The 13,125-nt window shown below is 48.4% G+C and overlaps 1 protein-coding gene across 3 annotated transcripts in view; it reads right to left on the bottom strand.

Annotated features, from left to right (window-relative positions):
* Positions 1-13,125, bottom strand: part of MCC (MCC regulator of WNT signaling pathway) — a 428,184-nt gene that overhangs the window by 23,694 nt on the left and 391,365 nt on the right. For all 3 annotated transcript variants that reach the window (XM_059916875.1, XM_059916876.1, XM_059916877.1), the window contains one exon: positions 1,645-1,879. In XM_059916875.1, the coding sequence (XP_059772858.1) occupies positions 1,645-1,879 (235 nt within the window). The remainder of the gene's footprint in view (positions 1-1,644; positions 1,880-13,125) is intronic.

The raw sequence follows: 13,125 nt of genomic DNA, 5'->3' as shown, positions 1-13,125 counted from the left end.
GAATACAACAAAAACTAGCCCTAAACCTCTGAAACCCACAGGTCCCAACAGATCTAAGGACACAACCATTTACAGGCACATCCCCACCCAGGACCCGCGGGACCCCACGGAAGACACAACCTCCACCAAGGGTGAGCTGGCACCCACGCTCTCCTCCCAACGCACACACACAAAGAGAAAACGGAAGTGAGTCACGGTGAGGTAGAATCGGCATTTAAAGAACCAGAATTAACAAGGAAAAAGACAGAAAATAAATATTTAAAGCAATTAAAGAGAAAAAGGAAGAGGAGTCACAATGAAAGGATGGGATATTCAAAAAAGAAGAGTGGGTCTGAGAAGGAACAAAGTCAATCATCTAGAAATCAAAAGCTGTTTACTAAAGACCAAGTACAAGAAGTGAAAAAACCCAGAAAACTTGAGTCTCTCAGCAGTTGTAGCCTAGAACAAAATGGTGAAATCCGACAAAATCTGCAGCAGTGGACTTGGTGTGGGCAAGCACACAGCCTTGAACACACTATTAGGGACATACAGGGAAGGGAGGTGACTGATGTTTTTCTTCAAAAAACTCCTAGTGAGGGAGCCCAACGGCTGCCCCTGCGTCATGATATTATGGATTCTCTTCCAGCTTTTTATAATTCCTGTTTTTTTTGGAAAATTTCTCTGATGTGTACACACTTTATTTGCAAGTAGCAAAGGGAATATGAGAGCTTTTATTTCACCAAAAATATCTTTCCTGGCCAAAATAACACTGAATTTATCGCACAACATATTGGCCTGAATATAAAAGAAATCTGGAGTCTTTGGCCAAAGGAAACATGATGTTTGGAAGAAGTAACGGAAGGGCAGCTTCACAGTTCATGCCACAGGGTGCAAAGGCCCACAGAGAGGGGAAAAGGCACCGCGGTTACGGACACAATGCCCGGCTCGTGGGCAGTGAGAGGGGAAATCAGCCAACGTCGCATGAGGATTCCCTAGCGGGAGTCAAGTGAGGGTCTGAGCTGAGAGGGTGAGGCCAATATCTGACCTGAATCCGCTGCCACGGCCCAAAGTTCTTCCAGGCTTCACCCAGACTCAGCTCGAGCAGCCACCGAGGGCAGGGGTGTGCTGAGCAAGCCACCCCGGAGGGTGACAGGGATGATGGTTATCGACGCTCCACACAACACCAAAGGGACAAGGGGGTCAGGAAACCAGGGCTCTTGTCCAAAGGCCGCAACTGGCCTCGCCCCGTTCTCCCCGCCTCACCTTAACATCCGCATCAACCCGGAAAGCACTTGCAAGCGTTCTGGAGACCAGGGCTCTTTTCACGCGGACAGAGGCTGCTCCCCACCCCTGCAGAGGTCTCTCCTGGCTCCTCTTGGAGACGAGGTGTTCCGTTCTGGCCTGGGACCCCCTGAGGTTTCTCCAGTGCTCAGCTCACCTCTCCAGGACCACATCCGGTTCAAGGGACCACATCCGGCTCAAGTGACCCCCAGACATACTGAAACCATCCCTGCCTACACATGAGGCCCTGCCTGTCCTCCAGGGGAGAGGCGGCTGACCACGGATGGGCTGGCCACTTCCGAGAGGGCTTTTCGTACTTCCTCCTGGTGACAGCGGAGTGAACGGGACCCGGGTCTGAGAAGAAGAGCCCCCCCGTGTAGATACCTTCATGGCCATCAGCTCCTGCATCAGCACCGCGTTTTCGAGGTCCAGCCGCTGGCTGTCTCCCCGGGGCTTGACGTCGTAGCTGAGGGGATCGATGTGGATGCTTTCCAGCTCCAGCATGGTCAGCTTGACCGCGGCCCTGTCATTCCTGAGCTGCTGGATATAATCCTTCAGCCTCTGTTCGTCTTCCTTAGTGAACTCCGTGTCGCAGCTACTGGCCGTGGAGCTGGTTGTGCTGAGAAGACAAAGAAAACCCATCGCATTTCCAGTCATTGCCAACAGGTCTTTTTTCCCTCATTCTTCTCCAGACCCTCCCCTCTCCAACAGTATTTAGATGGTAATCCAAAAACAACAACAAAGAAAGCATTCTTCATGGCACAGTAAATTGATACCACCTTTTGGGAGAGAAATGAGTACGAAGAATATCAGAAAATGTTTACACCCTTTAAGACAAGGTGTGGACCCTAGAAATGAAGTCTAAGGAAATGATTCCACAGAAGCAACAAGATACACACGTACAAAGATGTTTCATGGAATGCAAGGTTTAGTGAATTATGGTACATATCAAAAAGAAGGACATGATGTGGACATTACAGTAATAATTATGGCAATGGTGGAGAGAGTTTGAGTGAGGAAATAGGATGAAAATATGTCATAAAAATAGGTGTATATATGGATAGGACTTTAAAAAAGGGATATGTTAAGGGAACAAAGCAAGGTGAAGAACAAAACACCTACGGCATGATCTACAGATTGTGTGTGTGTGTGTGTGTGTGTGTGTGTGTGTACACATACGCACTGTGCACGCACACATCCCAGACTGCTGACAGCAGTCCCCTGGGGGTGGGAGCTGGAAGGAGTGGTAGTGATGGGGGACCCTCTGGGTGTGTAATATTGCCACAACTTAGAAAGCAGGGTGCCCCCGGGCCTCGAGAGCTGTTCCTCTGTATCATGGCTGAGTATAAAGTCCACCACAGGGTCTCAGGCTGGTCCAAGGGGCCCTTGGCCACCCATGCTGAATGGTGACCAAGCAGGGGCTGGCAGTTCTGAGGAGCACCTAGGGCTGAACCCTGGGAATGTGGTGGTCCATGAAAGTTTCTGTGGGTTCCAGAGTACCACAGAAGGGTGAGAACCACAGGAAAACAGGCTTGGTGCTCAAGACGGTTGAAGGCTGTCTCCACTGGCTCAGAATGAAGCCCACTCTACCCAGTTCTCAAGCACTTGAGGTCAGCATGCACCTACAGCGGTTTCTCGGGACCCACCTACACTTGACGTGGCCCTCATGGAACTGGCTTTGGAAAGATGGCAGAAAAACAAGCAGGGGCCCATTTAACTCTCATCACAATAGTGCAGGTCAGCATTATCATCTCTGTCTTTACAGATTTGGAAACGGAGGTTTTGAGTCATTAAGTAGCTTGCCTGGTCATGAGGATGGAAACTGGTGCAGCTGGACTTGGGCTGCAGTCTCCCCCTTCCACAGCCCTGTTTCCCCAAGATTCCTGTTGTTGGAAGCTGTGCCAGGAGCAGGGACTGGTATCCATAGGCTGTTGGCTGCCCTGAGGCCAGGCCTGCCCTCCTCAGCTCACACTGGAACAGGGGTAACAGGCCAAGACCCCAACACAGCAGATGTATCTCCTCCCCATAACCTCGATGTAACCAAGGGCCATTCCACTCTTGTACGTGACACGTTATCAAGAAGTCGAGGCTTCCGGGAAGAGAAGGGTGAGAAGAGATGGTAGGCCATGCACACAAGGAAGAGAACTTCCTAGAGCCTGGGGTGGTCTTCAGGTCAGAGAACTCCTGCCAGGACCGGAAGCTCCCAAGCACCACAGACTCCCTGCGGCCCCTACCATCCTTCACCCCCCAACCCCCATCAGGACAGGTGGGCTGTTCCTTAGAGATGAAGGTAGCAAGATCAGTCTGACCAACACACAACACCTTTTCAGAGGTTGTGATGGCTAGTTACACGTGTCAGCTGGCCTAGGCTATGGTGCCTAGCTGCTTGGCCAAACCCCCCTCTTAGATGGTGCTGTAAAGGTATTTTTCACATGTGATTGACATTTAAATCAGTAGACTGAGTAAAGCAGATTATCCTCCATAGTGTAGGTGGGTCTCATCCAATGAGTTGAGGCCTTAAAAGAAGACATGGAAATCCCCTAAGGAAGAAGAAATTCTGCCGCCAGACTGCCTTTGAATTCAAGACTGCAACATCACCCCTTCCTGGGGTCTCCAGCCTGCCTGCCCTGTAGATTTAGGACTTGCCAGCCCCCATAATCAAATGAGCTAATTCGTTAAAATCAATCAGTGAATCAATCAGCCTCTCCATCCATACACACACACACACCTGTTGATTCCGTTTCTCTGGGGAACCTGAATACAGCGGTGCTGCCTTTACCTGGGACCCGAGCATCTTATACGCTTTGTAGATTTAGAGGTAGCATGACTCAAACTCTCTGTGCCTAGTTCCTTATCTTTAAAATGAAGGTAATACAGTACATGCTTCCTAAGGTTGTGGTGAGGATTAAATGAGGTAAAACGAAAGTGTTTGGAATAGTGCCCAGCACACGGTAAGCACTCAGTAAATATAGCCATCATTCATTCGTTCAAGAAATATTGGGGTACTTACTGTGGGTCACTTTTCTAGGCCCTAGAAAAATCTCTGCCTTCATGGAACTCGTATTCTAACAGGGGAGACAAACAAGTAAAACAGACAGCACATCAGACAGGGAGACGTACCAGGGAGAAAAATGACGCAGTTATGGGGATCACAAAGAGGGGATGGGGTGATTCTTCCAAATAGAGTCCGAGGAGTAGACGTGAAGAAGGTGAGAAAGGGAACTATGTGGATATCTGGAGGAACAGGGAGCCAAGCAGAGGACACAGCAAATGCAAAGGCCCTGAGGCAGCAAGTCTGGCTGGCCAGCAAGAATAAAACTGTGGCTGAATGTGGGTCAGCCAGGGGAGAGGGAGGAGAGCTGGTCAGAGAGGAGGGTGTGTATGTGGGGGGCAGGGTGCCACGTCACATAGGGTCTCATAAGGGCTGTGTCTTCTTCTCTAGAATTAGACTCAGAAGCCACTGGAGGGTTTGTAATAGAGGAGTGACATGATCTGCCTTCCATTTTAACAGGCTCCCTCTGGCTGCTGTACTAGGAGAGATGCAGGGAGGCAAGGGCAGTGGCAGAGAGACCTTTTGGGGGCTACTGCAACAAGCTTGGGAGAGACGGTGGGAGCTGAGAAGGCAGGAAGGAGGTTAAAAATTACTCATCATCAATGTTATGTGTTCTCAAGCTGTATTTTAAAAAGCACGAGATGGGACAAGCAGCAATACCCTCCAGTTGGAACACTTCAGGTGCAATTGCATAAAGAAACAAAGCAGCCCAAGAGAAGCATGAAGGAGCAACCGGTACCGCCAGCAGAGGGCGCCGGGGAGCCAGCGGGGGCTTCTGAGGATGACAGCTGCCCAACAAGAGGGATTCATCCTAGGGAGGAAACAGGGTCCCTTGCTCAGGATCTCAGCCTTCTTTGGTAAAGACCTGCTTTGCAAACAGCTCGGTGACAGGCATGCCTTACACAAAACCATTCAACAGGACTCGGAGCTTGCCTTCATGGATTGTCAACACAACGTGGAGGGACAGATGCCTAAGTTTCCACACATGAGCCACAAAATTAGAGCGAACTGAAGCGGTGGCCCTGTTCACGGAGCATTGCACGGGGCTGAGTGTGGAGATGCGCTCCCAGGCATGACGTGTTTAGACAGCGCGGCGCTGGGAAATAGCAACACTGCTCTTCCAGTGAGTGGGGAGGAGGCTTCAGGTAGATCCTTTCCCGTGAAGCTGGGACCCAGCACGAGAGGTTCACTTTACAACTGTAGTCCTTCTTTTCATTAGAAGTCGCTTTGGAAAATTTTAAACATAGAGAAAACGCAGAGCTAAACCAATACCTGGGTGACCTTTTTGTCATATTTTCTTTGAAATGCTTTTTTAGAAATATAACGTACTTGAGCCACCCTTTGAGTCCTGTCACTTAAAAAAGAAATTTCATGCAAATCAAAACTACAATGAGGTACCACCTCATGCCGGTCAGAATGGACACCATTAAAAAGTCTACAAATAACAAATGCTGGAGAGGGTGTGGAGAAAAGGGAACCCTCCTATGCTGTTGGTGGGAATCTAAGTTGGTATAGCCACTATGGAAAACAGTATGGAGGTTTCTCAGAAAACCAAGAATAGAATTACCATATGAACCAGCAGTCCCACTCCTGGGTATATATCCAGACAAAACTGTAATTCAAAAAGACACATGCACCCCTATGTTCACAGCAGCACTGTTTACAATAGCCAAGACATGGAAACAACCTAAATGTCCATCAACAGATGAATGGATAAAGATATGGTATCTATATACAATGGAATATTACTCAGCCATAAAAAACAATGAAATAATGCCAGTTGCAGCAACATGGATGCAACTAGAGATTATCATACTAAGTGAAGGAAGCCAGAAAGAGAAAGACAAATACCATATGATATCACTTGTATGTGGAATCTAAATTATGGCACGAATGAACCTATCTATGAAACAGAACCAGGGACATGGAGAACAGACTGGTGATTGCCAAGGGGGAGGAGATTGGGAGAGGGATGGAGTGGGAGTTTGGGGTTAGCAGATGCAAACTGGTATATACAGAATGGATAAACAACAAGGTGCTACTATATAGCACAGTAAACCATATTCAATATCCTGTGATAAACCATAATGGAAAAGAATATGAAAAAGAATGTATATATATGTATAACTGAGTCACTCTGCTGTAGAGCGGTAATTAACACAACACTGTAAATCAACTATACTTCAATAAAAAATTTAACAAAAATTTCAAAACTCAAAGGACAGTAGAAGCTAGAGTTCTTTAATTATTCTGCAGGCCCTGAAAGGATAATATGTTGGCATATCTTCCATTTAGCGGGACTGGTGTTCCCCAGTGGTTGTCAAAGAGCAGTCGTGGGGCTGGCCACGGCAGCATCCCCTGGGAACTTGTTAGGAATGCACGTCCCCAGGCCCCACGACCCAGACTCACAGAGTTGGGAACTTGGGGGTGGGGTGGGGGGGTGACCAGCATCTGTTTTAACACACTCTCCCGCTGATTCTGAGGCACAGCCTGGTTTGAGAACAACTGGTCCACCCCACAGGATAACTGGGCATTTGCAAAGTAGCCTGTAAAATAACGGCACCCCATCACAAATTCTCTAGGGACAGCCACCGTGCTCTTGGGCTGACCTGGTGGGTACCAGTGATTCTGAGCAGGTCTCTGACATCAGGCAGACCTGAGTAAACATCCTTCCTCTGCCAATGCCTAGGGTTATGGCCCAGAGTAAATCACCGAACCTTTCTGGGCTGTGACAAAGTGGGGATACTAACAGTTCCCGTGTCACCAGGCTATGGAAATGAGACAATGGGTCCTAAAGCCGGCAGCCCACCCACAGCACTTGCTCTGAGCGGGGAGGAAGCACAGCTGTGCCAGTGGCCCCGAGACACCCAACACCAGGCTCAGGGCCTCCCTCCAGGGATGTCAGCCACCTAGCAGGTCCTGCAGAAAACCATCCGTCTGGGGGGAAGCAGAGCAGCAAGCGTTGACTGGACTTGCAAACCCCCAGAACTGCCTGGGAGACACCAACATGGCGGGGGCAGAGGCTGCCAGGCTTTGGGGGGTCCTGGAACCCTCTAGGGCCTGGCGCCCGATCCCAGGCCAGGTGGGGAAGGCTTTTGTTTCACCATCTCTGCTGTGGGTATAGTTTTTTTTTTTTTTAATTAATTAATTATTTATTTATGGCTGTGTTGGGTCCTCGTTTCTGTGCGAGGGCTTTCTCTAGTTGTGGCAAGCGGGGGCCACTCTTCATCGCGGTGCGCGGGCCTCTCACCATCGCAGGGCCTCTCTTGTTGCGGAGCACAGGCTCCAGACGCGCAGGCTCAGTAATTGTGGCTCACGGGCCTAGTCGCTCCGCGGCATGTGGGATCCTCCCAGACCAGGGCTCGAACCCGTGTCCCCTGCATTGGCAGGCAGACTCTCAACCACTGCGCCACCAGGGAAGCCCTGTGGGTATAGTTTTAAGAAAGGAAGGAAAAGAAAAAAGGACAAAAGATCTCCCTCCACTGATTTTACCCCTGCGGGAAGCTCAGAGCTGTAAAGTGCTTTTCCAGGGGAAAGTTTAATTTCAAGGTAAGCACCTAGCCCCGCTGTCCCTCTCCAGCTTCCCTCTCTCCCTTCCAGGACACCAGCGGGGAACAGATGAGGCGAGGTTAATTACAATTCTGCTTTGTGCTCTTAATGGCCCACCGCGGAATATGATTATGACAATGGTAAGAGGAGGGGAAGCCGCGGACTTTTCTCCGGCCTCCTGCAGACAAAGGCGCTGTCGGTCTCCCGAGGGCCTGCCGCCGGCTGCCGGCTGCCGGGCTGGGGTTAAGTCATCCATTAACTCTCCCGGCTCGGAATGCCGGGTGAGCTCAGTTGTCAAGGGGGAATAAATCACTTTCCCAGTGGGCCGAGTGCCTCCTCCTCTCCAGGGTGAGAGGGATTGCGGGGAGGACTGCAGAGGAAGCAAACCCCAGCTGGTCCCAGGATTCTGGGGCCGCACATTTTTGTCTCCTCCCCTGGTTTTTCAAGGAGCTGGGCCAGGTTGCGTGGGTTTCTCCTCGCCACGACGGTCTCTGCTTGCGCTCCCCTCGGCTGGCTCTGCTCCGCGCCCGTTAGTTGCCAGCTGACCTGTCTGCTCACCGCACACGAGCGCACACTGGCCAGCCTGGGGCAGCCCACCCTCCTGCCTGCCCTGTTCACAGTGGGACGCGGACACAGCAGTTTATTTAAGCAGCCGTCCATTTCAAATGTCCTCTCTTCTGCCCCTCTCCACCATGTCCCAGCCCTGCTCTCAAGACAACTCCCCATCCTGCTTTTAGAAGAAAAATCCTTTTTTTTTTTTTTTTTCAGCTTCCTCATCTTGTCTCGGCAGAAAGAGAAAAGAACAGATCATTTCTTTTGCCTTGAAAACCAGATTTTTCCTGAAGTTTTTATCAATGTCTTTTACCTGGCCCCAGTTAGGATCTCATTTATACCAAGGAGGAGCTCATTTTCAGAAGGAAAGTGCCACCAGGGGGCCTTCTGTTGGCTGAGCATTTTAAATTTATTTGAAGGAGGGGGTCAGGTCAGTGACACTCAACCCCACTCCTCTAAGCAGAAGCTTGGGCCTTGTCAACTGCCTGAATTTTTCAGTGTTGCACTGGGTATCCCCTCATGGCCCCCTACCTTTTTTTTCCTGACAATTCTTTGTCACATAGGACTAAAAGTACTCAACACAATCCAAACCTCTTAGGTCTGAATGTGCTCAAAGGATTATCAGAATTCTCAAGGAGAAGCGGTTTGGGGAGGAAAAATTATCTAAAAAAAATACAGTTGACTCTTGAACACCATGAGCTTGAACTGTGCAGGTCACTTATACGTGGGTTTTTAAAAATAAATACAGTACTATGTTTACGATGGGGGCCAGGGGAGTCCGTGGTGGGTCCTGGAACGAATCCCCGGTGGATACCCAGGGGATGACTACATGGGTAGGGGAAATCTTCTGCCAGATAACTGAAGTCCTCAAAAACTGCCTGGTTCCAGAAACTCAGCTGACAATGGAAGGCAAAATGAGAGACACATTTAGGAGACGGATTCTATTCCTGCACGTCTTTATATGGTGCCGTTAGGGCATCTCTAAAACAAATATTAAACTGCTCCTGATTTGGTTGCTGATAACACACCAAGAAAGACACCATCTAGACCTGACACCTATACTGCTGCTAACAATTTCTCTGACATTAAAAACATTAAACATTTTACAGTCGGCACTCCCCATCTAAGAATTCTGCATCTGCGGATTCAACCAACCGCGGGTGGAAAATTTTTGGAAGAAAAAAAAAAAATCCAGAAAGTTCCAAAGAGCAAAACTTGAATTTGCTATGTGCTGGCAACTATTTACATAGCATTTACATTTTATTTATAACTATTTACACAGCATTTACATTACATTAGGTATTTTAAGTAACCTACAGATGATTTAAAATATATGAGAGGATGTCTGTAGGTTCTAATGCAAATATTACAATGTTTTATATAAGGGACTTGAGCATCCTCAGATTTTGGTATCCACAGGAGTCCTAGAACCAATCCCCCAAGGATACTGAGGAGTGACTGTAAATGATTTTCAACATCACTAATAATTAAGAGGTACAGAGTAAAATATTAAGGGTATTTTTTTGCCTACAGATTGGCCAAATTAAAAAAATGTATGCTACCCAAGTTTCAGCAAGGGTGTGGAGGAAGAGGTCCTCACACACTGGCTTGATCATGTATGGAGGGCTATTTGACATTTGAAACAATAGTCATTTTTGAGTCAGCACACTCTGCTTCTCAGAATTGGTCCCACAGAAACTGCACAAGGGGGGCACGTATAAGGACAAGGATGGTGACTGCAGCAGTGTTTTAATAGTAAAAAACTGGATACAAACATCCAAACAAGAGGAAGCTGTCTAAATACATGACGAACTGCCATCCAATGGAAGACTGGGCACTACTGAAAAGAATGACACACATAGAAAGATGCCTAAAAATATAATAGTAGTAAGGGGAAAAAGCAAGTTTCGAGAGAGTCCACCTAAATAGGATCCTTATTGGGTTAAAATGAGATGGAGTCACATTTTTAAAGATGCCATGTGTTGGTCTGCTGACGACACACCCTCCGCCTTCTTCTGGGACCTACCCCTTCTCTCTGCCCACGTGGCTCCTGCAAGAACTGTCCTGGCCACGGATGACTGGGTAGGCACTTGAGCCCAGCTGGGCGAGATGTTCCTTCCCAGGATTTTATTACTTGACACCAGAGAAACCAGTCAGCCTGGTATACTAAAGCAGGTGGTGTGCTGGTTTTCTGTCATCTGGGGAGCAGCCTGCAGCAGGGAAGAGGTGAAAGCCGTGCGCAGGGGCCGGACTGGCCGGGTGTGGTCTGGCCCGTGGTTCTCCTCTGCCCGGGCTCACTGTAGCCCTCTGACCAGGTACGCGGCTCCTCTGTGGGAGACCTGATATCCTTCCACCAAGACCCCCTTTTAAGCTATCTGAGTATGTTTCTGTCATTGGCAACCAAAGGTCTAGGTCATAAAAAATGGACAGTTAAATCTGTGAAGATACGCTCCAAACTGTGTGCAGTGTACTTTCCAGGGAGGGTCCTAGCATGAAGAATTTTATGTAATGCTTGGATTTTAATTGTTTAGTTTATTTTTACAATGAGCATATAATTTTTTTGAAATCAGTAAGTTAGGTCTTAAGAAAAGCAAAAGCATTTCAGGTCTCCATCTAGTTCCCACAGAACCTAAATGATAAGTGACAAGGACATTTTTGCAGGAGGCCTGAGCACCATGCTGTCATGTGGAGGACTGTGTCTGAGCTGGACTTCAGAATTTACCGGCACTTCTAGGCATTAATCCCAAGGACTTTCGATGGACTCTCCTGGTACTTGGATGGGGAAAGCACCTCTGTTTTTCAGAGGGAAGTAAAGACGCCTATTACGACAGGCAGACCTAGTCTGACTCTCATGCCTGGAAGCTTGCTGGTGGTGGGGCACAGGCCTGTCCTAACTAGGTGGCTGTTTCAATCCCATTTACCCTTTCAATGGACGTGATTCCACTGTCCTCAGCCTTTTCTTCCGTCCCAGTGAAACTTCATCTTAATCAAGACTGACTTAGAGGGTGAGGGCTGGGAGCTCCACCACTCTCCATTCCAATCTGGGGATTACGCCCCAGCGTGAGTGGTCAGCCAGGTGGGACCCTGGCTCCCTGGATGTTCCCAGAGCTCACTGCAAGGCTGCCATCACCAGTCTCACAAGCCTCACCCTGAGCCACACCTGATGGCAGGACAAAAGGGACTCCAGCCTCCATGAGGACAGACTTGCTGTGGCTTATTCTGTCTTGGCCCCTTGTCCTTTCGCAGATTTAGATCGATGATTGTGCTTCCGCCCAGTGAGCTGAAATTGTGATGCTTGACCAAAAGGGTGGGCTTGATTAAGAATTCCTATTCCCACTTCTCATCAATTTAGTCCATTTGCCTCTCTGTTGTGATACATTGATAAAGTTATCCAGGCAACCCACATTACCTAGTTACTCTGTCCATTAACACAATTACACTTGCTGATGCGGCCATGGCTGTATTTTTGCAAAAAATGAAATGTTTCAAAACTGAAACGGCAGCATCCCTGGGCTCCTGACTACAGAGTCAACTGATGGGCTGGCTACCATTTTTACTCTCCTTGCTGGTAACTGCCTCTCAGCTGCTCCCTTCTGAAACCATGACCTTGCTGTTACCGGGGGCTGCCCTGTGCTGCCAGAAAGGCGTCTGGAGGCCTGGTACTCAGCATTCCCTTCCTGAGACCTGGAGGAACAGCTGGCTGACTCTCTGATTAGAATTCTGCCAGCTGGCTCCAGTGGGAGGGGAGGAGATTGATGGAGCCACATAAAGCTCCAACTCAGAAAGCCTCTTGTCTTTCTTTCTTCCATAATCTTGACATGTGGGAATAGCTGAGTGGAATGGCAAGATTTACAAACAAAATTAATTATTATAATTATGAAAGCATCTGGTGGTCTGGGACTTTTTTTCTGAGCCACACTGAACATAAGCAGTCTGGCTGTATCAGGTCCCAAGAATGTGTGTTGCCACATGAATGCCTGTAACCCCCTCTCCGAGCTGCTCTGATTTGGGTGGGTGTGTGAAAGGGAATTTTTAAGGAGAATTGAGTAAAATCTGAGCTAAAGGTCTCTGTACTTTGATGCAAAGATCCATTGAAGGGCTTCCCTGGTGGCGCGGTGGTTGAGAATCTGCCTGCCAATGCAGGGGACATGGGTTTGAGCCCTGGTCTGGGAAGATCCCACATGCCGCGGAGCAACTGGGCCCGTGAGCCACAACTACTGAGCCTGCGCTCCGCAACAAGAGAGGCCGCGACAGTGAGAGGCCCGCGCACCGCGATGAAGAGTGGCCCCTGCTTGCCACAACTAGAGAAAGCCCTCGCACAGAAACAAAGACCCAACACAGCCAAAAAAAAAAAAAAAAGGAAAAAAAAAAAAAAGATCCATTGAAGACTGAATTTAGTTCAAGGGCCATTCTTCAGTGAGGTCATCCTTGCAAAATGCAACTATGTTCTGAGTTTATGTCAACCTACAGAAGGACATTACCTAAAATTAAGCTTCTCTAAGAAGCCTGTCTCAAAAATCAAGGCTCATCTATACATTAAAATATTTCTAAGAAATATTCACAATCAGGGTCTCCACTGAATAGCTGGTGAGAAAACATTCCCACTCCTGACTGGCTCTAAATTTGTCTCTGACTTAGATTAAAACAAAATTATTTTGAAGGCGGGGAGGTATGAGCAAAAGATCTGTAACACACCCCTTATAAGCTACTGA

This window comes from Balaenoptera ricei, chromosome 3 (assembly GCF_028023285.1).
Source record: "Balaenoptera ricei isolate mBalRic1 chromosome 3, mBalRic1.hap2, whole genome shotgun sequence".
Classification (NCBI taxonomy): Eukaryota; Metazoa; Chordata; class Mammalia; order Artiodactyla; family Balaenopteridae; genus Balaenoptera; species Balaenoptera ricei.
This window is presented reverse-complemented; position numbering and strand designations above follow the sequence as displayed.